The 27,262-nt window shown below is 37.0% G+C and overlaps 1 protein-coding gene across 1 annotated transcript in view; it reads right to left on the reverse strand.

The window, feature by feature from the left end:
- Window positions 1-2,123: 2,123 nt before the first annotated feature.
- Window positions 2,124-27,262, reverse strand: part of LOC141427083 (lachesin-like) — a 70,988-nt gene continuing 45,849 nt past the window's right edge. Inside the window, exons 2-10 of the mRNA XM_074086314.1 lie at window positions 25,139-25,236; window positions 20,757-20,961; window positions 18,896-19,054; window positions 16,530-16,658; window positions 12,003-12,140; window positions 7,673-7,822; window positions 6,642-6,734; window positions 5,056-5,160; window positions 2,124-3,105 (exon numbers count right to left, since the gene is read on the reverse strand). Of these exons, the coding sequence (XP_073942415.1) occupies window positions 3,086-3,105; window positions 5,056-5,160; window positions 6,642-6,734; window positions 7,673-7,822; window positions 12,003-12,140; window positions 16,530-16,658; window positions 18,896-19,054; window positions 20,757-20,961; window positions 25,139-25,236 (1,097 nt within the window). The 3' untranslated portion in view covers window positions 2,124-3,085. The remainder of the gene's footprint in view (window positions 3,106-5,055; window positions 5,161-6,641; window positions 6,735-7,672; window positions 7,823-12,002; window positions 12,141-16,529; window positions 16,659-18,895; window positions 19,055-20,756; window positions 20,962-25,138; window positions 25,237-27,262) is intronic.

Raw genomic sequence — 27,262 nt, forward strand, 5'->3', positions numbered from 1 at the left:
AAAAGTTACCGCTGCATAAAAGTAGGTTTTTCGATACTAAGTAAGTTCTTGTATGTTGATGATTTTGTATCATGATTTTGTTTTATATGCGTTTTCATATTTTTTACACAGCGATTCGAGATTGCCCGCCGTACAAAAAGTTGTAGAGTATAAAAAACCTTTCCAATGATATAAGGCTTGTCGTTATTGGTTCCTAGGCCAGAGTTCATTCAAATCTGCTTATCCTCCTTTACTACGAGCTTTACGGTGAAAAAAAAACATCGTGAAGAACCCAGCACAAACCTGCGAAGCTATTCAGTGAGAGCCCCCGTGAGAACTAAGTATGGCACAAGCCCTCTTATTGTGAGGGGACGACATAACATGTAGGCTGGGATGATTGATTGAATACGAGAATAAATAATATATAATCTTCTACTTGTACATACCTAATAATGTGTAAACTCATTCTAACTCCTTAATAGAGTTCAATGATTCCGGACGCCGCGCCAGGTAAGTTTGAACAAGGCTTTTCCTTTTCCCATAGTTCCGAATAGAATAGGATACCTACCACTCAAACGATAGGCAATAGGCACCGGTGGAATTTTTAATTATCGAAACCACTGTACAGTCACCAGCACCAATATCTGACACAACAAGCGTGCATAAATATCGGATACGATTCTATTTGTAAGGCCGGAAGGACGTGTCAGATATTTTTGCACGCTCCGCTGTGGCAGATATTAATGCTGGTGACTGTACCATAGCGTAAATTTAATATAACTACAGTTCGAATCAAACAACCATGATCAAAATATCCAACTACCTTACTTCTCTGGTGCAAATGTTGTCCAACGTGGTTGAACGGGGCAACGCGACAAGCGTATGTGGCACTTTTGCGCTTGATTTGACGCGGGGCGGCTTATTCGATTGACTGTATGTTGTTTTGTATTTATAAAACCTTTTTGTTATTTAAATAAATTCTTCTTTCAGAGTGGTTTTTTTTAGGTAAAGTAGTCATAGCCTTAAAAAGAACTTTAAATAAAGTAATTTAAAGTTCAACCATTGGAACCCGTCTAAAATCGTGACCGGCTCAAAATTTCCGACTGGTTGAACTTATAGAACGCGAAAAAATACAATACTTACAATGTCGTTTTATTGTACATCATTTTTTTTTACTTCTATGTCGGCGTGACTGATATGACAATGTATACATCGTGTATTTTTTATACTACCTCAAACTTTAAGGGTAAGTTAGTGAAGGCCCTAATAATCACATTTTATTAAGTTTCAGTAAAAAAAAATAACTAATTAAATTTCTTACAAAATTAATTAGCACGCAATGTTGTTTGCTTTGTTTTATTCAAAACTTCGCACTTGTTGACATGACAGCTGTCACAGAACGCTTCTCTCTCGTATCAAATTATTGTACGCATTACATTGCTGCTCGAAAATATTTCAAAAATTAATTACGCTCGGGAAGTTTATTTTAAATTAACAATTTGTTTTTGATATCGGTTAACAGCACTTAAATCTTCGTCTGGTTACAGTTTGAGGTAGTATCAAAAATACACGCTGAATTCATGCCAAATTACAGCTTTCTAGTACTAACGGTCTCTTGAGCTTAGCCGCGGACGGACAGACAGACAGACGGACGGACAGACATGGCGAAATTATAGTGTTCCTAGTTGACTACGGAACCCTAAAAATGGTAAGCAATTAGGCAATACCTATCTCTGTCTATCTGTCTGTATGTTGTTAACATCTTCGTCTTAAAACTGCCAAGGGAATGAATCTAGGTATATAAAAAATTGCAAGTAGATTAAAAAATATAATAAGCTTATCGCTACTCGGGAAATATCAGATTTTCCACGGGATAGCAATAAAGAAATTACGTACTGTCAATTAACACAAAAATACGCCTACGTCTATGCGGAAGACTGGACGTTTGGTATAACGAAGATTCCTTAGTGTAACATAAATTACCCCGCGCAAACCATACGTTATGTTTTCCTTATGTTATTAATGCTAGCTGTCAGTTTCTTGGTTCTAGCAATTCTATTATGAAATCCTCTGAGAATCCTCGAACGATTCTCTCCCCGTATTCATCAACTAAAACTAATTAAGGACTGAAAATAAACACAAAGGCAATTTCCCAAAATTTTATTTCTTTTTTTTACAACGAAACAGTTCGATACAGCTTTTTACACTATATGCTCTCACAAACAACGGTTTTCAATATCGACATCGACATAAACAAAAAACGATCCCTCCAAATTAAGAGAGACTATTGGGAATTTTGGAAAGCGATCCACAAAAGTGGCATTCTCCGAATCTCTTGAAAGGGTTCATCAAATGTATCGGATCCCTTGTCCTTTGTGTACTAGCTATAAGGGAAAATTCCATCGGAGGTATCTCACGCTGATTAATTCCACTTTGATCAGAAAATGGATGTTCTTTACTTAAAATACCATCCTTCAACAATAAAATGACAAATTGGAACACAAATCTAGAGGCTGCAAACGCCATCATTGGAGACTAAAAATTAAAAATAAGATCGTTACTTGAACAGCGTCTTCGATGCTTAACTAATCTAACCCTGTTTCATATTTAGCAAGGAAGTTAATGCAGCGTAATAATTATTTAAATTAAATTACATTTTGCTTATTTCTAATCAGGACGCAGGGACACGTATACTCTTAACATTATACAAATTTTAACACAACATCCCCGTGTACTAACTCTGATATGACTAGCTCAGTGCAAAATTATTTACAGCAAACGCCTTAACCATACCTTAACTAGATTAGCTAACACTGAAAATATACAAAAAGTACTCGTGATAGATAACACAGCTGTGGAGCAAACAATTAAAAATATATTTCATAGAAGTTAACAAACGGAATCGGCTTGGAGAAACTTTTGAAACCACTAACGATCTGAAGGGAAGTTAAAGTCTGATTTAGAGTTTTCTCGTTAGGCCTGGAGGTCACGCGGCGAGGAGGGCGAGGGCAAAGAGGGCCCAGCCTAGGGTCGGGAGGGTCGCGCCGCCCGGCAGTGGCGGCCAACCCTCGCTCCACGGGGAGTGGCCGCGACCTCCGGCGTCTGGTCACATCGTCGTCACCATGTCTGCAACAGACGGAACTATTTTACTGGAGCCACTCAGATCTTAAGCCTATGCCATCTACAGCATCTTTATGATAAGGGTTATCTTGGTGGCATTAACTAGGCGGTGGAACACAGTGTTTTGCGCCATTAGGCCTTTTATATTTTAGGTCTTTTTAGGGCTTTTTAGGGTTGCTAAAATGGCAAATACGGAACCCTTATATAGTTTCGCCATATCTGTCTGTCTGTCTGTCCGTCCGCGGCCTTGCTCAGGGACTATCAATGCTAGAAAGCTGTAATTTTGCACGAATGTACAACAATGTAAACTATGCCGACAAAATGGTACAATAAAAAAATTAAAAACAATTTTTTTAGTGTTCCTCCCATAGACGTAAAGTGGGGGTGATTTTTTTCTCATTCAACCTTGTAGTGATGGGTATCGTTGGATAGCTCTTTTAATAATAATAACAATAATAATAAAAATATACCTAAACTTGGAATATTCCGTACAAAATGCGAAATCCTTGGAAAAATATTCTTAATTTTTTCGTAATGGCTACGGAACCCTATTTCAGGCGTGTCCGACGCGCTCTTGGCCGGTTTTTTTTTCATTTCTGAACTCTCTTCTTACGAGTATATTTAATTGAAAAAGTCAATTAAATAAGACGCCGGTAGGACAGTGGACGTATAACAGTATTAGAAGAGTATTATCTTGACTTTTCCAATTAAATATACATGTAAAAAGATAAAAATTCAGGAAATACCGGCAATCCACCAAATACCAATTTTGACAAGAAACATTTAGTATTTCCATCTTTCTAAAACGCTGATGCTAAAATATAAACTTTATGGAAATGCGCATCACTAGGTAAAGTGTATTTAATACACGAGTACCCATCTTCATCATCATCATCATCAGCCGGAAGACGTCCACTGCTGGACAAAGGCCTCCCCCTTAGAACGCCACAATGAACGACAACTCGCCACTTGCATCCACCGGTTTCCCGCCACTCTCACGATGTCGTCAGTCCACCTGGTGGGAGGCCTGCCAACGCTTCGTCTTCCGGTTCGCGGTCGCCACTCGATGACTTCTCCCCCAACGGTTATCTGTTCTTCGAGCGATGTGGCCTGCCCATTGTCACTTCAATTTGCATATTTTTCTAGCTACCCATCCCACAACCTCATTTATTTACCCATCTTAAGAACTTAAATTTCCATTCGTCTCAAGTTTTATCAAGGCAAATTTACATTTTCTACAGCACCTAGAACTGCAACCGCGTAACTTACATTTAACTCACACATTTGTCTCAACTAAGTCCTTTACTGTTGTTGCTGCGGAATAAAATGTAAAAAATTGCTTCAGAAAATGAGGTAGTCTGGTTGGACTGCGATAGTTTGAGTTAGTTACCGTACTAAGGTTAATATTTTAAATGGTTTACCGTAGACAGGTTAAAGTTAAATGGACTATAACTATCTACGGAGCCCATTTAATTAGTGTATGCTCTTATTTTTATCTCCAGATAAATTTAAATTATAAACTTCATCAACTCATTTTCTTCGATACCTTTATGATTTTAACAAAGAGTAAATTGGGTTTTGCAAGATTCCCACAAATTAAATAATCATAATTATGGAGTTCGTGAATCGGTGCAAAACTGGATGCAAAAGTTTTTTTTTTACAACAAACTAACGATTAATCTCTATCTATTATTTATTAATATTTTTTTTATTTTTACTGATATCTTTACTACTAAGTAGCTCCCAAAAGTGGTCCACATTGTATATAATTTATTTACTTGCGTAACACTTACATGTCTGTCTTAGGGGTCACTAGGATGCATACAAATCTTCGAACCAATTGGTGCAGTAGTTTCGGAGCAAATTGGCTGTGACAGATGGACATAAAGTGGTCTTATAGGGATTTTCTTTTATCCTTTTTACGTATGGAACCCTAAAAAATATGCGTTCGCTCACCGATATTCTGCATCTGATGCTGACTAAGCACTATGTAGGGATCCCCGAGGTTGATGTCCTCCAACACACCTCGGTGTAGCTGTTCCAAATGCTGCTCAGCGTCATCTAAACAAGGGTTAAAGGGTTTATTCATAAATTAGCGAACCCCTTCGGCTTTGCACGTCGCAACTTTGATAAAAAAGAGGCGAAAACAAAAAGTACATTTTACTTCATTTTCTTTAAAACTACACCCGCGTAGAGTCGGGGCGCGTCATTTATTATACTTAAGTACATTTATTTAAACCTTCCTTTTAAATCACACTTATTTAAATAAAACCACATTAAAATCAGCTTCAAATCAAAATGTTTATGCTACTGTATAACTAGACCGGAAAAGGCGCTCTTTTACATGTCCCTTTTTTACACCGACATTGTTTTCGGAAATATCGTCATTGCCTGCATATAAGAATTTGCGGCAAACAAACTTGGCCAAATTTTTTGGCAACATAAGATTTAAAAGATGTAAGCGTTTTAAACTATTGAACTATTGGCTTTAAAGTATGTATATCAAAAAAGTCAACGGCGGTTATGAAGTAAGCACTGAAATTAAAAAAAAAGCTATAAGTTAAGTGTTAAGCTCAGTTTATTTTAACAGTGTTTTGGATTTAACAAATAAAGACAAAACATAATTATTTTGTTATTATTCACAGCGATTCCGAGTACGTGATCAGAACCAATTCCAACCGACTCAATTAATTATTATGGCATAGCGTTTCGTAGCGGTAATTAGTGAGATACGCTGTTCTTTTGTTTTTAGTTTCTTTTTCGTGTGAGACACGGGTTAGATATCTACTCCATCATTGTTAGTTAAAATACAAAAAGACAATGTTTCACATAAAAATGGCGATCAATTTTCTTAAATGCAAAATGCCTGATCAAGGAGTTTTAAATGCAAGGTTCAATTCGACTCGCATAACTGTGCTACTTTTAAATAATTTATTGAATCAGGCGTTACTTTGCGGAGGTCCATATCAATGAACTAAAAGATTTTTTTTGCTAAGGTCGCGGGTCAGCAAAGAAATAAATTATTTACAATCGGCATGCGTAGCCGTGCTATTTTATTAACTAAGCAACATCGGCTAGCTGCTCAAAATATTTAAGGTCGCGGGTGAGCAAAGAAATTATTTTAGTTCATTGTGCTACTTTTGTTTTGTAAAATTTACAAATGACTTAAAATTAGATAATTTATTGACCCTCAAAGTTCAATTATTAAATCTGTGTATCAATGTGTGTATGTATGTTGAGAGAGCTGCCAGCCCTTTGATCTCCAGTATGTCGACCGGGATCCAGTATGTCAATAGCGCTTTTGCACTTCTTTAATTAGTTTGTGTGCGCCCGGACTCCATGGATCCAGTTTCTCAAAACCGGCAGCAATGAAATTGTACACTGAATCGAGACCCCACATACATAATATATTTTAGGTGCCAATTTAGGACGAATCCAGCTAATATGATTTTTTTTTTCGTTTCTTAAAAAAATGTCTAGACTTCATTGAGCAAACGCAGGTACTACAGTTCTGCTAAATAATAAAATAAATAATTTCTCACATATAATTGTTGTTGTGGTGGGCGGCGGCGTCGTTGTTGTTGTTGTTGTCGTTGTGGTTGTCGTCGTCGTTGTTGTTGTTGTTGTTGTTAACACTGCAACATTGGCAACAGTTTAATAGGGTACCTAGTTGACACCATGTGGATGCGGTTCAACCAGAGATGTGCGAGGATGTGTTACGAGGAATGTGGTTTTTATGAACCAATAGGAACGCTTCATTCGCAGTAGTGAGCAAGTCAAAGTATCACTATTTAAAGCTTTTTGTCAGGTGTTCTACACGTGCAACCTTTGGACTAGTTACACGCAAAGGACCATCAGTACCCTTAGAGTTGTTGTTGTTGTTGTTGTTAGCCTATTCTGTCCCACTGCTGAGCAAAGGCCTCCCCCCAATGCTTCCACTGCTCTCTGTCCCCTGCCAAGGGCCAGTCCTTCAAGAAGAAGTCCAGTTCATCCCGCTATCGCCGTCTAGGTCTGCCAGGTCGCCTTTTCAAGTTGGTATCCACTCGGTGGTTATCTTGGCCCAAAACTCGTCTGGCATGCGGCAAACATGGCCAGCCCAGCCCTACACCCTGCGAGTACAGTATAATAATGGCTTCAGGATGCTGTTGGGGCTGCCCCGATTCTGCAGTGCTTCGGGCATGTTTGCACTGGTTAGTACTGACGACTTCTTCGCAATAATGCGAAAAAGACTTGTCTTTCTGCTTTGCAGGGTGCGGGCCTGCCCCAACCCCATCATGACCACTGTGGCGGCCAGGTACGACCCCCCTTTTATGAGGCACTATGAGGCTGTCATGACTGCTAAGCGGTAATTTTTTTTTATAACTTAGTAACATAGTCAATAATTATTTTATTATTTTAACGGTACTAACAAAGCTGGATCAATTATGTAATCTGATAAATAAATGAATTATTATTATTATTTACTCGCTCCGAATCATAAAATAAAATATAATCTTTATTTCAAACCGGTTGACTCATGTTGTTTGACACAAATTATGCATGAATAAAAAAAAATCGTCTGTCAGTGACTTACTGTGTAAAAACAGTTCGGCCTGAGCCCGCCCATGCGCGTTCTCGGCACCGCATCGGTATGCGCCTGCGTCGTCCCGCGACATGGCTGCCACAAGCAGCGATAGCGAATGGCGGTAACCGCGTGACGTCACAGCTATCCTGTGCTTAGTACCTGCGGGAAAGAGACAAAATTATAATATACTTCTTTTATATCTCACCGGTCTATAATACAAGTACGTCCCACTGCCGGATACAGGTCTTTTCTGGAGCTGGAGTGTTCCCATGCGAGCCTAAAGAGCGTTGGGTTCATACACACCGTTGAATTCATTTCGAAAAACGAAAACTGCCATCTAACGCGGCTTTTACAGTTCGTAAGGTGATTGAATTTGGCAAGCCGCAGTACCTTTATGCGAGCTTGCGGTGAAGGAAAACATCGTGAGGAAACCTGCACAAACCTGCGAAGCAATTCAATGGTGCGTGTGAAGTTCCCAATCTGCACTGGGCCAGCGTGGGAACTATGGCCCAAGCCCTCTTGTTTTGAGAGGAGGACTGTGCCCAGCAGTGGGACGTATATAGGTGGGATGGATGGATGGAGTACAATACAATACAAAGACTTTTTATTTATTGTACACCAGACATAGTAAGCGATACAGAAAACAGATACACAGAGAAAAAATACAAGGTGAGCAATAGGCGGCCTTATCACTTAAGAGCGATCTCTTCCAGGCAACCTTTTTTACAGAAAGAAGGAAGGACTAGTTCCTAAAAGGAAGGAAGGTAGGAAGGGTTAGTACCTCTATGGCAAACTTAAGTGGGTAAAAGACGCGCACGCAAAACCACTCAGAACTCACAGGGCAACCAATCTCGTTGTACCTCAACACAATTTTTTTCAGAGGAGGGTTTAAATTTTCTGCCAGTAAAGTTAGGAATGATCTCCCACCAATTTCTTTTCTTTCAGTTGCTATGTTTATGGATGTACTCGTTGTATGTTCAAGCAGAGGCTGCGATCAACCACCACAGGGTCCTTTCTGAAAATCAGCGCTGAGCTAACGAGCCAAGCACAAGCTGAAACTGGCACTCATTGCCAAACTCTTTAGCAAACTACGGTATTAGTTTTATGTATTTTAAGTGTAATCAACTTGTTTTTTGGCAATAAACATTTTTTATTTTTAACTATCCTAAGTTTCTAATTCTACGTTTCAAATTAAATTAAAAAAAAATATGCATGTAAACTCTTTATTGTACAAAAGAAATCGATGAGATTTGTTATATGGGGGTTTTCGGGGGCGAACTGTCGATCTAGTTTAGTCTCATCTCAAGAAAAAGGTAAGATTTCGAGTTAAAACCCGAGCTAAGCTTAGCTCAGGTACTTTTTGCTCAATAGGCTTAAATATTCGATAAGTGCAGTCTTATTTTTTTTTATCCGAATTTTTTAAACTCGTATCCTTCACACGAATAAGTTTCCTAAGTCCTAATTTTTCTTTTTACAGCACAACCTCTGTAGCTACAGACATCTGGGGTTCGGAGGCCTGGTGATCAGACATACAGGTTTTCTCTAGTTCAGGCACCAGTCTCCACCGCACAGTCTTGTATCTAATGCAACTATAATGTGTAAATTTACCGATTGTATTTAGTTACTGGAATTGTGGTGGGGTAAATAAACGCTTGTTTATTATTATTATTAAAAAAAATTGCAAAAAGCAATAAATTTTACGAATTTGTCGGATCAAAGAACGTCGTTTCAAACATTGAAACGTCTTCCGAGTCTAATATTATACATGAAAAACAATATCAAACGAACACAATGAATCGAAACAAAATCACATCAGTATCATACAAATAAAGCCTTTGATAGAATATTCATTGGGAGATAAAAAAGACCAACCCGCTCCATTATTTCGACCTCTGAAATCTTTTAACGATACCTTACAATTCCATTTGATACCATTGAAAAATTACAAATTACTTAGGTACGATTTTAGCCAATCATTCATATTATTAGTTCAGCTGTTTAAGCGTTAAAAAATAACAGACAGACATACAGAGTTACTTTCTCATTTAGATTTATTAGTAAGTATAACTGTTAGAAATCTTTAAAATATACATCTAATATCCGATGAAACTCATTTTTTTTAACCCCCGACGCAAAAAGAGGGGTGTTATAAGATTGACCGCTATGCGTGTCTGTGTGGCTGTATGTCTGTCTGTCTGTATGTGGCACCGTAGCTCTTAAACGGGTGGACCGATTTGAATGAAGTTTTATTTATTTGAAAGCAGGTTTTTTAGCGATGGTTCTTAGACATGTTTTATCAAAATTGGTTCAGCCGTTTTTGAGATATTGAACTTCGAAGTGACAAAGTCGGGGTTTTTTAACTGTTTGTTGGTAATTATAATTATCTAGTTTTCATTGCTTTCCTGTGTGTATTCCACTGTTTACACCAAAATATATGTAAAGCGTCGCAAAAGCATATTTTAATAGTTATTTATGTGGCTGGTGCATAATGAGAGGCATTAAAGTATGAGTGTGGTTTTATGAAACGAGCCGAAGGCGAGTTTAATAATAAGATCACACGAGTGTTTTAATGCCTAATTATGTATAGCCGCATACATAACTTTATCTACATAAGTTTTCTATATGTTCAGATATGGCCTGTATTTTGACTTTGACTTTGACTTTGAATAATAATTATTATCTACATGCATGCATGTCATAAGTTTTCTACAATATGTACAGATATGCATTGTTAAAAAAAGTATTACCGATACTTTAATGTAAACATTAAGATGCACTGTACTTTAATGTGAACATTAAGATGCACCCGCAGATACCAGGTTTCTTAATAAAGGCCATTTGATAGTCGTTTCTGAACATATAATATGGAAGTTATGATATGCATGTAGATAAACCAACATTCATCATCATCATCATCATATCAGTTGTAGGACGTCCAATAGACATCCAGTTGCTTCGGTTGGAAGCGGCCTGCTTCCTAGCCTGCAGCTTTAACCAGGTCGTCCGTCCATTTTTTTCCAAATAAATAAAACTCGTTGGTTTGCCGATCCGCGGTCTCCATTTCTAGAACTTTTCGGTCCCGACGGATCTGTTTTTAACCCCCGACGCAAAAAGAGGGGTGTTATAAGTTTCACCGCTATGTGTGTCTGTCTGACTATGTGTCTGTCTGTGGCACCGTAGCTCTTAAACAAGTGGACAGATTTAAATGCAATTTTTCATTTGCAAGTTTTCTAGCCATGGTTCTTAGACATGTTTTATCAAAATCGGTCCAGCCGTTTTTGAGATATTGAACTTTGAAGTGAAAAAGTCGGGGGCTTCCCAACTTTCTGTTGGTTAGGTTATTCGTACTATATGGCCTGCCCATTACCACTTCAACGAGCTAACTCCCTTGGCTATGGCGGTGACCCTCGTTTCCTGCGTATCTCCTCATTTTTGATTCGATTCCGTAGAGAAAACACGAGAATAGCTCTCTCCATAGTTAGTTGAGCACTTCACCACTATATGCCTTATGAATAGGCTCAGAGTTGCTCATAAATCAACATTATGACCACTATTTTATTCTAACTCCACCTATAAAGTTTCAGTCGTGTAAATATTAAGTATCAGTTAAACGTGGAAATCGAACAAACAACCTGTGACCCACTTAAAGAATTAAGTCGAAATTTCAAGCACGTTTTCAATTCTGATTGCGATGCAATAGCAGCGATCGTCAAGTTACTCTTTTTACTCGAACTTTACGTCAGCTACTTAAATCACTCGTTAGATTTTAAGTAGACGAAGTTTCAGTTACGATTGAGTCTTCACTCGGAAAATGTAAAACCCCTATTCACTCATCCAGGCTTGCTGCTAATTAGTTCAAGAAACTTCATCCTCAATATTCATCTCGTATCGGTTTCCATGCCTATGAAATTATATTTAATGAGTCAACTTCACCGCCATACGTGAATAACCTTCGATTGAACTTCGCAACTAATTTGGAACTCATTGCATACATTGCGGGATTCCCAGGAAACTTCTAATTAAAAATCCCGCGCTCTAGATTCTCAATTAGAAAGTTTCTATAACAAATTAGATTTTTAATCTTAAAACGCGAAATGGCTGGAAGTTCCTTGCACTTAATTAAAAGCTGCGAAGACTTAGTGGCTACTTAGGTTTTTAATATTATGTTGCCCTTTTGGTGTTTTTGTAACACTCTTTTATATTAAATTTCTGTTAGCATGTGCAAAAATATGTATACCTAAGTTGTCAAGATAATCAATAAACCAACCAAACTCAACCATATTCTGAAGCATCACGTAATCGCTATGCGGTGGAAGTATAGTCTTAACTTGGCACTTACTATTAGCGATTTTCTGCTCGCTGTTCAGCGTCCAGAAGACCTGAGGGGGGGGATACGCCTCAGCTGTGCACTGAAGAGTGACCGCACTGCCTGATGGCGCGCGGATCGCTACCCTCCCTGCCCAGATGGAGGGAGCGACTGCAAACAAAAAGTTACGTATTCAAATTCACTATCAAACTTCGCAAATTTCAAATACCTTGAATTTGGAAAAGACCCAACCCTAAGGGTGGAAAAAAAAAATGAAAACTTTTTAATAAGTAAATAACTTAAACCGCTGAAAAAACTGAAAAGCAGAAAATAATAAATCTTTTTTGTTTAACCTTAACCTAGGTACCAGTTTGAAGTCGGTGCCTCAGCACTAACAAGCAAGAGTGGACCTATAATCGTCTACCTGATGGCTTTTATCACTCCTCCTGGCACCGACTTAAAAGTGAAGATTTATTATTTTTGCTTTTCAGTTTTTTCGGCGGTTTAATTTTTTTTTTGGTACTGCAAAAATACACGCAACCAAGAAATAAAACATCAGTCTAGACTTAAAAATAAACACTTCATGTTGTTTGTGTGAGCTGCAAGCAGTGTATTGCAAAAGGGCTACGGTTCCGTGGTCAATACGAGTATGCTCATAGAACACTTCTTTATGCCACAACCTAGAGGACCGAGAATAATTTACTGATAAATTCTATTTTATTACATATGCCGTAAGAGCAAAAAAATATTTGGATTACCATTAAAGAACTCCCGATATTTTGACGCATCTACCAGTACGAGCACAATATATATAGATATTAACAGCTCATTGAAGAAAAACAGGGTCTACATTCCGTAAAAAATATCCCTTATGCAAAAATGTAACTGTTATACTTAAACAATCAACAAATTGTAAAACTAAACAGAAATACATACTCAGGATGCATGGAAACTAATTAAAACCTACAGTTAGATAGTGTGATACAATTTTATCCAGATTTCTGTTTACTCAAGCCGCAAGCTGTGAAAGGCGCTAGTGATGTGACGAATGTAAAATCTTTCATATTCGCGAATATGACCGCATATATTTTATAGTTTTTTTTATTTGGGTTAAAAACATGCAAATTTTAGCCCATATTTTGATTGTTTTTATTCATAATTCTTTTTTGTTAATTTCGTTACTAACTCAATATATGAATAAGGCGTGAAACCCAAATCCCTCGTCTTAACCTCTATCGAAATCATTAAACAGATATTATTTATTAAATAAATAAATATCATGGGACACTTGACAGCAATTGACCTAGTCCCAAACTAAGCAATAGATAAACACACTTTTATAGGTAAATACATACTTAAATACATATTAAACATCTAAGACCCGAGAAAAGAAAATATCTGCCCCGGCCGGGAATCGAACCCGGGACCTCAAGCTTAGTAGTCAGGTTTTCTAACCACTTGGCCATCCAGTTACTTCCGATTTTTTCGGTCATGCAATTAACTTCGAATACAAAGTTTATAACAATTAACGAAATAAGTAAATAGCGGTACCTAAGTTATTTTCACTTTTCAATGCTACGTATTTGATATCACATCTCGCCTATATACGTCCCGCAGCAGGGTGCGGGCGTCCTACCAATATGAGAGGCTTGGGCCGTAGTTTCCACGCGGGCCCAATGCGGATTGGGAACTTCACACACATCATTACATTTCTTTGCATGTTTGTGCAGTACAAATGTAATTCCGCACATGAATTTAGAAAAACTCAAAGGTACAAGCCCACGACGCTCTGCTTGAGAAACCATAGGTCAAACCATTAACTAGGCTACCAAATGTTATATTCGGAAAATATTCGCACAATCTATTGTGAATACTCTGAATGTGAATATTCGCGAATGCAAAATGCGAATATATGTCACATCACAACACTAAACGGTACTAAACATCCTTATTCTACAGCGGCCTTTGTTTAAACATCTTACTTGTTGCAAACCTTATCTGGCGGTAATTTGTCCGGGGCATCCACTCCCGCTCTTTTTTACGGGGGTGTAAAAAGGCTAAGCTCCTGTAATGGACCATAATGCTGTGTACAAGGGCCTGTTGGCCCGTAGATTTAGGTCTCGGATGATTTTAATGAGCGGTTTTAATGTTATGACTGTGGATAATAAGAAGAAAAATATACTGAAAAATTTCGGCATTGCTAAATGACGAAATGGTTTTGATAAGAATATTATTGTTTTTTAGCTTAATAATATCGTCAGCATGAATCTCATTTATAATCAAACTAGTTTAATTCTACGATTTCGCTCCTCCATCCCTTATCTATCACGATGTGGGTTTTTTTTTAAATATGTCTGACAAAGTTCCAGACTCTTAACTTTCGAGGCTTAATGTTGTCAGTTAGTCAGTCAGTGAGCCCACTTAACCGTTTATTTGGTAAGAGATAGTTATTATTATTTAGTGGTACCACGAGGAAAGACAATTCCTTCTGGTACCACTGGTGGAACAAGTTGGTGGTACTACGAGGAATAAGGGGTATGAATTAGACTTAATACTCGTAAATAAAGAATAATTTGAATTAAAATATCAGTATTTTTTGATAATGTCTTTTGACTCATTAAAAAATATCACGTCGATTTTTTGATAATGTCGTTTGTTTCGTGATTTTAAGACACTCATAAAAACTCACATCAAAAACCACGCCCAAGACTCATCACGCTAACACACACGAGTAATATTTACCTCAACGTTTCGGCAACATTACAGTGGCCGTGGTCACGAGTAGAATGAAGTGTGGGGTGTCAAGTCTGCCTAGCAGCGGGAGTCCTTCGAACTACCCGCACTAGAACCCCTAACTTGATTTGTACTCGTTAGTGGTATTTTGACTATGAGTGAAAATCACGAAAGATTTAAAACATTATAAACTAATAGGGGGCTCATAAAATGTAATCAGCATCTACATACCGCAGAAAATTATGTCACACGTTTGCAGTTTAATCAAAGCTGACCCAAAATTCTACAGGCATTTGCATCTAAAGCTCTGCAGCAATTTCCCGCCAAAATCTAGCTTGGAATGGACATGACTGTCAAATAAATCTCAAATATTGCGTTGCGTATTCAGTGGAAGTTAATCCTTGCTTTAGAGAGTATAGCTGTACGAACTCACAAAGATGTATGCAAAAAAAGATGTAGGTCACACATAAAATCTGCAAACTAGGTTTCTTTTAAGAATACCTCACGTGCAGTAATTTCATTTCCAGCTCACGCGATTAAAAATAGGTCGTCACTTAAAAACTTTTCTTTCCACTGATCAGCAAACATTTGTCAAATAGACGCGTTAAATTATGAACTTGCGTTTATACCTGCTGAGCTGACAACGTTGCATTTTTGTTAGTTTTTCTCGATTATTCCATAAAAATTTAATGAAGATTAAAAATGTGGTCTGATAGAACTGTTCTTAATTTATAAGTTAATGTGTCTACTTCAATAATTTTTACTTTAATTTTCTTTAAAAACTGCTAATAAACATTTGTTCGTAATCTCTATAATATTGATCCTTTGAAAAATACGAGAATGATCAACAGACGATGAAATTGAAGGGGCAAATTTTAAAGACAGGTACAGAGTTCCTATATTATCAACTAGCTTTTGCCCGCGGCTTCGCTCGCGTGGGATTCGGTTACCGCGCGCTGTTCCCTCGGGAAATGCATTTTTCCGGGATTAAAATAGATGTCACTCTCTGGCCCATAAACTATCTCTATGCCAAAAAACACGCCGATCCGTCACTCTGTTTTGACGTGAAAGACGGACAAACATACAAACACACACACTTTCACATTTATAATATTAGTATGGATAAATTCAATTATCGATGCTTTTCCCATTACTAGTAATCTTTATAAAATTGGTTTGTAAAACTATAAAAATGAAATATATATCTTTTATATTCCATTCCAAAACGCGAATTGACAAGCTTTGATTTATTATAAAACTAGCCTGTTACCCGCGACTTTGTCTGCGCAGAATTCGTTTATCGTTATCCCGCGGGAACTATGCCATTTTCCAGGATACAATACAATAGAATACAAAGTCTCTCTATTTATCTTTTTTTAAGGATAAAAACTATCTTGTGACCTTCCCCGGGACTTAAACTATCTGTATACCGAAATTCATCTAAATCGGTTCAGTGGTTTACTAAACAACTAAACAAACAAACAGAATTTGGCATTTTTATTTAAAGTTGTATCCTGAGTTTATCTCTCCGAATTCAACAAAATTTGGGAGGTAGACTCAGTCCATGATTCCGAGCTGTAAAAATATGTAATATGGATGTGTCCGTTTTGTTATTTTTTTTATAATTTTCGTAACAAAGCGGACCTTGGTTAAACATAAGATGCGCGCACGCAACTATGAAGATCTATCCTCTAACATGGTCATAACGATGTGCTATGAGTCAGTCAATGCAGCTCCTCCACAGTTGCCAAACTATAGCTAGGCAGTCGACATTTAGGTGAGCTACGGATATTTTTTTGTAATTCAATGTCACACATCCATACTCACACATCATGTTTATGATGATCCGCTTGCTAACGGATGGCGGGACGCCATTGCTAGCTATACAGAGGTAAGCCCCCGACGCTGCTCGCTCCGCGCTGGTCAGGTTCAACCACTCGCCATTCCATTTAGATACTGGAACAAACATTGGTTTAGTAACTGTAGCACCGTAGAAGAAACAGTTAATTTATTTCGATAAAAAAATATATAAATAAAGGTTGTAATTATGTAATTAGTAAATAGAAAAGAAAAGAAAAAAAACCCAAGATACAGTTTTTTTAAAGATTAAAACTACCATAGGGCACGCATATAATTATTAAAGTAAAACGCGTCCTTACAAAATATTTATTCATGAATGGGTATACTTATTGCAAGAAACATTACAAAATATGACTTGGCTAAATTACGCAATACTTCAACTTTTTAACGAATTGTTCTTTCCCATCTTAAAAAATAAATCTAGTGGAGACTATTAAATAAAAGAGTTATTTAGTATAAAGAAAAAAACTTTTGAAAAGTTTTCCTTTCGAGAATTTAAATTACTAAAACCGCGAGTTCTACAAACTTTTTTAATATCCTCCCTCACCTCAGTACTTTAAGCAGATAATTCAATATTTAAAATTTAAATGTGGCTGCCTTCATCCACTTAACTTATGAATCACAACTTTTTCTTAGTTATATAATATTAAGAAACCATAAAATACTTTCTTCATTGATATTCCTATAGTAATTTTATTAATCATACATTTGTAGCACGCAACTAACCAACCAGATCGTCTTCTTTACTTAACCAGAATACGAACAAACGTCAATTTTAAACAAGTATATTAAAACTTTCAGTGCACCGAAAGAACAAGAATGAATATTCGTTGATTGAATTGTCAATATTGCAGCCATCGGTCTAAACAGAGCTTTAAATAAATTATTTATGTATACTACATAATATAATAAATACACAGAAAATAAAACGTAACATATGGGTGCAGTCATATACTTTAGAAGAGCATTTAGTTCCCTCTCCAAACTTCAACTGAAGTTCAAACACGTCATGCAAATGTGTCTCGTTTAAACGGCGAAGTTACTCTTTGTTCGGCTGCAGTTTGTGTTGTGTCAGTTCGTTACTAATGTATGCGCCGAAGTTGTGGATGCTTTTTGTAGTAAGTATTGTTTTATTTTATTTACCGTCTGCGTCTGCATGGGAAATAGGTACGAGTATACAAGTTGTGCAAGTATTTTGGATGGCGAATAATTTTAAGAATTTTCATCCTCTGTAGCTTGGCTTTAGGTGGCTGATTGACTTAAGACTTTTGCCGCGTGTCTTCGCACGTAAAAAAAGACAGTTGTCAGGGGGAGACTTAAACTTTTCGAGGAATATAACTTGGTGCAGTTTTTCCTCGGCTTTTGTAAATAACTAATATAAATTGTTATATAATTATAATCATTGTAAATAGTATTTTGTGTGTTTTATATACTGTAAAAATTATGTTACAAAGTGGTGGTGTGGGGTTTTTTCATTATATTCGAAGGTTCTTATCTCAGAATAATAACTAAGTAAGGTTTCTTAGTGCTTTATTTATTTTTCTGAGGATTTTACTAACACCTTGTAATTTTCTCTCTGTGTATCTGTTTTCAATATCGCTTACTATTTCTGGTGTACAATAAATGTGTAATATGTATATACTTGTGTTTTCTGTACTGTTTACTGTATTGGTGTGCAATAAAGAGTTATTGTATTTTATTGTATCTTAAAATTTATTACGGATATTTCAGTACATGGTTGACATCTTTGACTGAACGAACAACTATGTACGTTTTTTAAGGCTAGGTTAGTTTTTCTTTAATCGTGTTTGAAAATATAATAAAATATTGTGGCAAAAAATCTTTACAGGGGTGTTCAGTTCTACTAACTCAACTGCCTGCTCAAATAATTCTGATCTATTTTTAACACATTGAATAAATAGATTATTCTCTTTGGGTTGCTTTTGAATTAAATAGTGCATTTTGCGAGACACGTAACTACATAATTATAGATTATAACAATTCGTTGTGTTTTCTTAAACTAGTGCCTAGTTTTGAAGTATGAAGTCAGTTTACAGTAGCCCTTCGGACAAACTTTGACCAGTTTCACAAATCCATGTAGGGATTTGTAAATTTTTAATGTATCGTTCGAATAATTTTCTTTGAATTGAAATAAAACTGGTAGTTACTCAAAGGCCCACAAGTTACCCCGTAGGGATATCATAACCATAACACTTTTATGTCGTGTAATTCCGTAACATATTAATGGCTGCGGGCGATGTAATGTAATAAATATAACTCCCTCATCAAACAAGATTAATTTTCCACAAAGCTTACCTCAACGGAAAAATTACCTAGCGTTTGGTTGTTGATCCTAAAATGCCTAGAGTCTTCTCTCCTCCAGACGATAGTGGGAGGTGGTGTCCCTGAAGCCACGCAACGCAATGAAGCGTCTTCCCCTTCTTTCATGAGCACTTCGCCACTACTGGCTTCGTCGTCGATATCTGGTGGGACTGAAAAGAAAGGTAAAGTTTTACAAAATCGCCCAAATAGAGCCGCAATACCACCGATTAATATTGATTCTCAAACTAGGTAGTTTGATTTTCCTTTTCACTGAAGAATTCCAAAATATCAGAACAATGCAAAGAATTGCTTTCAAAACCTTATTCATCAAATTGTAACAAAATATTTGACTAACAAAAAACAAGCGTTTGAAATAAGGGTCATCTCAAAATGTCAAGGGAAGAAGGGACGTTGCTGAATTATTGTTTCGCTATTATGAAGGCGGAAGAAAAAAAGATTTTTTTTTACGCTCCTTTGACATCCGCTTCATTACACACTTGTCACTGTTCGCTTTGGTCATTATTCGTGCGATCCATCAATTCCTGCTTTTGCTAAAGCCCATTATTTTCTTGATTGACTTTCGTGACATCTAATATTTTGGGCCCTTATGCAAATTTGAACCATATCGCTTGATGAGTTCGTAAATTTATTGTTGGAAATCGAAAATAATCTATCCACAAATTAACATCGCTTTCACATTAAGGCGCGGCAAGTCTTAAAAATTGGATTGTCTATGACCGTCACAACCGCACTGCTAACTAGCACCCTAATATGAGATCGGCCTTATCAAGCCTAGCACTTTGCTTTTCTATAAGTATAATAAAACAAATGTTGGCATTAAATTTAATAGAAATAGGTTGAATTTGCTCATTGAATTTGCCAAAAAAAAAATACAATTGTGATTGGTTCACAATGTTTCAGGCCAAATGCATTACAAATGCATTGCTCGTATACAATTATACGAGTAACAGTGAACTATTCATAATTTATTTCAAAATGACTGTCTAGAACTCTATAGGTTAGCTTAGGTTTATCATCGTCACCATCATCATCCCCTCCCCCCCATGGAGCTCCAGTTGCTTCGGTTGAAAGCGGCTTGCAACCACCGTGGACCCGCGCCTTTAACCAGGTAGGTTCCGTCAGTTTTATAAAAATCGTGAAACATTTACAGTTTCGGAATAAAATGCATTTTGCCAAATGAAACATTTAGAATAGAATAGAAATATTTTGGTTAGATATTAGTGAACCCCAAATTGAAAGCTATGTTATTACGAGATTCACCAACGCCCAGCACAAACCCTTGTATCTTTTTATGTGGTAGAGCCTTACTGTAACCACTTGCTGGCTGCAGTACGAATGCGCTGACTCGACCGGGTTAGTACCACACTCCCACAGAATACCGGCGTGAAACCTTTCCTACTGTGTTTCGTACGGTGAGTGGGAGATCCGGAGGCCCAACTACCCTCTCCTTCCCCCCTCCTCCCTCTCCCATTAGCCCCCGATTTAGAAACTCACCCGCAGTCCTAATAATGATGTAGGTGTTCAGTGGCGGCGGTGATCACTTACGATCAGGTGAACCGCATGCTCGTTTGCTAGCTAATTGATATATAAAAAAAATCTTGAAGGACGAGTGTAAATATATTCCCACGGGATAGCAGGTGTGACCTAGTCATCATGATCATCATCCATAATATATCAGCCTTAGGACGTCCACTGTTGGCTCCACCGTGGCCCGCATCCATCGTGACCCCGCGACTTTAACGAGGTCGTCCGTCTATCTCGTTGGTGGACACCCTACGCTGCGTTTGCCGATCCGTGGTAGAAGCGCGCGGAAGCCAAATAGTATGTAGGAAAGAACAAAAGTCTGCTGACCGACAACCTGAAGCCGGTGCGTCTGACTCATCATGGGCTCCGTGTTGACCTGGCACATGTACCGGCCGCCGTCCCCTGGGCCCACGTCCTTGAGGCCTAGGGTCCATGCCCCGTCGCCGTGGCCCACGCTGATCCGATGATTCTTCGTGATCACGTGACCCGCTATGGTTAGGATGGTCTGGGTGTCGACTCGTAGCCACGCTACCTGTGAAATAGAGATTGTGATAGAATTTATAAAATTTAACGATGTTTATTATTTTGCCAGAATTTTCGGGCTTACATAGTTTATTTTTCAACACGGGTAAATTTGTACATAGGCACAGATCTTAAATATTACTGTTACGTACATTTCCACATGTTAGGCCCAGGGCATAGGTATACAATTTTACCTAATAATGGACTGTCACGACGGGGGTGTGCAGTTACCACTAATTGCATATTCTGACAAAAATTCACTAACAGTATAATATGTTTTGTTCACTAAATTATTATTTATTATGGTTTTCGTTGTTATTTTGTTGGTTTTCATTGGTAAATAACGCTTTTGTGAAGAAATTTTCATTATGAACAAAGAGAAAGGCAATCTCGTGTTTGTAATATTATTTATGCAATTATATTAGCGAGACACCATTGCTCCTGAACCAAACTTTGACATTTGGAACAGTTAGTTTGTTAAACAGTAAGACGTAACTTAGTTCTCGGCGTTTGTTAGTCAATGTCTGAACGAGCATTTGGTTTTGGTTCCGATTTCGGCAAATTACAGCGTTCATTTCGTTCGGAGGAAATATATCGATAGTAGAAACCGAATTTTGATTCGTGCTCTTTCATGCGGTGTTCAGGAGCAATCGGCGTCATGGAGTGGCTCTGCGCCGCGCATTTTGTCATTTAGTGGCTACGTTGTTATCTACATGAAATAGAAGAGGCTATTCACTTTTTAGAGCTATCCAAATATCGATTTTTTCATGCAAGCCCTTTTATTAACAGGACGCTAAAATTAACGCAATTAAAAAAAATAGACTAGAATGGCACACGAATACAGTTTTAGTTTAGGCCGAAACTAAATTACAAAACCAAAATTCGGTTTTAGTTGCCATACCTATCTATACTAAGTACTACACTACTAATATTACACTAGTTTCACCACCACCATTCTCATCTCAACTGACATGAGCACTCACCCGTTCACCGAGCTAGCAGATAAAAGACTTAATGATCGTTTTTGGTTCGTTAGTCTGACATCTGGTAGCTGGTGAACGGCTTTATTGCTCTTATGATGAGCTCTGGGTGAGTTCAAAACGCGTCAGCGCAGTATGATGGTGGTGATGGTTGAGTTTGTGTGACGTGAGTGTGTTCTTACAGCATGGAGGCGGAGGAGCTGCATTTAAACACACATTTGTTGCATATACGTAACTGTCGTAAGAACGCGGGTAAGCAAAGTAATTGTTTGTAGTTCATTGTTAAGGACCTCCGCAAATGAACGCCTGATTCAATAAATTATACTAACATCATTATGCCTAAATCTTGATTACTTAAACCACCTGTGTTACGAAGTTCATTTAAATCCGATAAGCTCTTTTTGCATTATGGAGTGGCAAACATCCCAACATTCAAACACCCTATAATTTTGCTTTCGTACAATGCTAGCTGTGGCCCATGACTCCAAACGCGTAAAAGTCGTTTAACGCTATTTCGCCAGGAATTAGGTAATGGTATATTTACTGGGATAAAACCTATTCTATGTCCTTCCCTGGAACTCAAACTGTTTAAACGTGAAAAGGTAACAAACAAACAAACAGACATACGAACTTTCGCATTTATAATATTATCGGGAATAAAAATATATAAAGTTTCAACAACACTCGTTCCCCACCAATCATTTTTCTAAGCCATACCTTAACCTCGTTCACTCATAACTTTTTACATTACTGCAAGCAAGTTCGCCGCAGGGTGCACCGAATACGTGAATTTACAAACAATTTCGCAAAGTACTTGAAAAATGCCAGTTCGGGTGTAATAATTTCAACGCTCGAGTCGCATATTCGACCTATTTCGAACAGGCAAATGAAACCCGTTTCAAGCTTAGGGCTGTCACATAAAAAATAATTTATCAGCCGCCATATTGGTCGCCATTTTTTTTACAATTAAGAGCTTAATTATTCTTATTAGACAGTTTCTTCCTTTTAAATTTATTTGGAAATTTCCTGTAATTTAATAATAGACTTCTAATTAATGAAATTATAAATGCAAAAGTTTGTGATAGTTTTACAGTTATTAAATATTAATAAAAAAGGAACAATATGAGGTTACACTAAACTATCCTAAAAATAAATTAACTAAATACACAGTTCGCCCAAGTCTTGTCCCTGAGGAAGAGTGCCCATGAAATTAGCAGTAGCAATTCTACTAAACTTAAGAATATTTTCCTTAGTCGAGAAAGCAATTAGCTAATGACTATTTTGTCACTTAATAAAATGATAAGTACCGAAGAATTGTCAACCTCCTTCTTTTTTTAAATCTGTTCAACAGCTAAAGATCATGTGTCATTCAAAGTGATAAATTAATAGATAATCGCTGGTTGACGAAAACTCTCTCCACTAGGTTTGTAGCAGCAACAAGAGCTATTAAGTGTAAAACTTCTTCAGCCATGATCGCTTGGCAATCAAAACTGGCGTCTGAGATACCAAACAACGATCATTTTACTCTATAGTGCAAGCAAGTGGGAGTGATCGCCTGTCATTTTAATTTAGACTTGCAAGAAAAAAATAATGCATGTTGCAAAGCGTAGTTCGATTGACGGTCTCGCGCTGTCATACAACTAGCATGAACTTTCCTGGTAGTCTAAACTGGGGATTACTTGCTATAATTTGTCATCTACAAAACACACATTTGCCAGTTTTGTAAAATTTTAGAATGAAATCCATCCATTTTCTGTCGACATTATTGTCATTATCATTAAAAATAACAATGTGCGTTTAACGCTGGCTTGTTGATTTACCCAAAAACTTTTGGGTTTTGTTTTCCATTAACCTGTCCTCTTTGTTAAGTCTGTGTAAGTCAGTTTATGTTGTTTTAATCTTTATTTTAACAAAGTTATTATCTTTTGTTTTCGGTTTACTTTTAGTTACTTTGGAGGTATTGAAATAATATTCTAATTGTTACCACGTTTTTCTTTTTTACCACCAACCCTACGCTGCTGTAACATTTTCATTATTGTGTTTAACTTTAGTTGTACTCGTAATAGCCCTAAAACTTTGTATTTGTCAAATAAAACCTCTAGATTTTCTTTTAGCAAAAAAACCTTTTAATTTATTTGCGCATAACGGGATCTTTACCGAATCCTTCTAAACGTCAGAAACATATCAGATTATTTTTATGTAAGTGAAACTTATTCTCGGAGATAAACAATTTCTTAAGAGCTGTATTTTTCCCGTCCGTCCCTCCCCATTCATCCCGGATCTTGATAAACGCGCAGACTTATAATATTATTTCACTGGTTCTAACTTGGGTTTTTGTTTTTTTGCGTAAAAGTACAAAATAGAGATAGCGAGCGGCCATCCATTTAGATATCAGATCGTATTTACTTTCTGTTTCTGATTTTTACTTTTTCCCAATAATATTCGTCTTTCACTCTATTTCGAGCTTTGCCATTAATGTAAAAAAATTGCTGCCCTTTTGATACTAACTCTAAGTGAAAACAAAACAAAAAGTCTTGACGGATTGACCGAACCTTTCAAAACGATAAAAAGTTAAAATGTATAACAGAGCTTCTCTCAAATTTAACGTAAGGATGGTTTTTTTGAAATATCCACGGGGAAAAATATATTTCTAATTTGATTAAAACTTTGACCGTAAGTGGTTTTCCAATATGAGAAAGTTAATGCACTACATTACCTGCATAAAATCAAGTTGTACCAAATTAAATAGTTATTTGAAGTTTTATTTTTCAGCAATGCGGTACAGTTAAAGTTGGTTCGAAATAATAATACGCAATAATAATTTCTGCTTTGAAAAAATTAGTCCACCATGGTCTGTGGCCGCCTATTGCTTACCTTGGACAATCTTTGTAATGCCTGTGTTTTTTGTACTGCTTGCTGTGTGTTTGTCTTCAATAAAAAGTTATTCTATTGTATTATCTGTGTTAAGAACTGAATTTATTCTTATATTAATAAAAATAAAAGTAACTTTGTCTAAATACACACCAATCTGCTTCTTTGTAACGTCTTCGCGTTAAAACCATTTAACATTTGGTATTTGTCATGTGTTATCCATGTTTTCTTGCAGTGTGTTTCTGTGGCAAATGGTAGATTTACCGCTTGCTATTGACACTGGTAACATCTTTGAGATTTACGATTCATCCCTAAGGTGAACACTGAAATACTCACTTTGAAAGTCTGAAGATTGTCCACTTTACAAGTAAGTGATGCGTCTCTGCCAACCGCCACCGTTATATTTGACCCTGGGCCAACAAAACTTGGCAAATCTGAAACAAAAACCAAAGGAATCTATTAATTGATTAAATCATACCTTTGTTTGCAATAAAGTTATGGTAAGTAAATAATTTTGACCTGTTTTTTTAATGCTACATAATTATAAGGAATGAATTACTGGTATATGAAATGACTAGATAACTAGTCATGTTTGAGCCTATCAAGTAACATGGAGTTGCCATTGCCAATTTTGCGACATTTTTTTTTTATTTATTCAGAAAGAAACAAACATTCACATTGGTAGAATAGTACTAATCCAACCTTCGCGCGCCCTGGCTCTATGGTGGCGGTGCATAGAGTAGAAGAAAATTTATAAGGATACAAGAAATCTTTCTGCCAATAGCAACAGAAAAACACAAAATGTTTTCGGCAAGATTCGTTTTAATAATTCCGCCCCACATATAAGTTTTTGCAACAGAAATAGTTAATACTAGCTGTTTCCCGCGACTCCGTCTGCTTGAAATTCTTTTATCGCTATCCCGCGGGAACTATGCAATTTTTCGGCACAAAAAAACATCCTCTGTCTTTTCCCGGGACTTAAACTATCTGTGTACTGAATTTTATCTTAATCCGTTTAGTGGTTTAGACGTGAAGAGAAAACAAACAAACAAACCGACTTACAAACTTTTACAAACAAACTTTCGCATTTATAATACGTATATGAGTGGGACTAATCAGAGAAGAAAGACGCGTCATTAACCGCATCAAGACATCTGGAGATAAAGGTGCATGAAATACCAACAATTCTTAAAATTATTTCCATCTTCATTATAGGTAAACTACAGGGTGTCTTTAGACTACCCTTTTTATAGTCCACTAAAACCCCACCGAGTAAGATTATAATTGAATTATTTGCTGATCATTATTTTAGAAAACTTTTTTCAGTAATAATACAGGTCAAAATTATCTTATTTGTATTGCTGAAAAAAAATGAAGTATAACACATTTAGGGGCTGTTTCACCACCCATTGATTAATTCAGTCAGATTGACGGATAAATCTGATGCTGCTAGTTAGGAAGTACGAGTATCATAACTTTTTCTTAAATTTACGTTGACAAACTGACAAAAAAAAAATTTAATTGGTGGTAGGACCTTGTGCAAGGTCCGCCCGGATTGTACCACCATTTGCTCGTTAATCCTGCGTGAAGCGCAGTGCTTGCACTGTTGGTTCGGCGTGGAGGTAAGACAGCCGGTGAAATTACTGGCACTTGAGTATCCCATCTTAGGCCTCTAGGTTGGCAACGCATCTGCAGCCCCTGGTGTTGCAGGTGTCTATGGCGTGGTGATCTCTTACCATCAGGAGACCCACTTGCTCGTTTGCCATCCAATCGAATAAAAAATAATAATAATAATAATTTCAGTGATTAGTGTTAACTGGCGGATAGGTGTGATGCCGTCTCTATTTGTTTTGTTCGAATAGACGGAGACGGCATCACATTTAACCGTCGGTTAACGCTAATCAATGGATGGTGAAACAGCCCCTTAGTGTTAGAAAACCGTAATTTGGAATAAATGCATAATATAATAATCATGTCTACAAAGTTCTAATACTGTCCAGTATTATAAAAAAAACGTAAAGTAAGGCTGCGTTCAGACACGGCGGGAATCGCGTGGTCTTAGCCCACCGTTCATTTTCAAGCAATACTCTGAAAAGAGACGGTGCACTCAAAACCGCGCGATTCCCGCCATGTCTGAACGCAGCGTAAGAATTTCACTTCTTTTCTCTTCTACCTCATGGTATAAGTTGTCATTCAATAGGTCTTTTGAAAACCATAGGTTTGCAAAAAACACTTTAAAATACATTTTTTGTTGCTGTCAATATGTCCCTCCGCTTCCCGGCTAAATGGTTCGATTTGAATATCTACGCGAAAATAAAAAAACGACATTATTTATTAAAACGTATCTATTATTAATAAGTTTAAGTTTTCAACACGGCATCAATGGCGTACACTTCGATTATTTCCATTTTGACACTCGGGATGTTTCGATTTAAAATCGTAAATGTAAATTACAAACAA

The sequence above is a fragment of the Choristoneura fumiferana genome, chromosome 4 (genome assembly GCF_025370935.1).
Source record: "Choristoneura fumiferana chromosome 4, NRCan_CFum_1, whole genome shotgun sequence".
NCBI lineage: Eukaryota > Metazoa > Arthropoda > Insecta > Lepidoptera > Tortricidae > Choristoneura > Choristoneura fumiferana.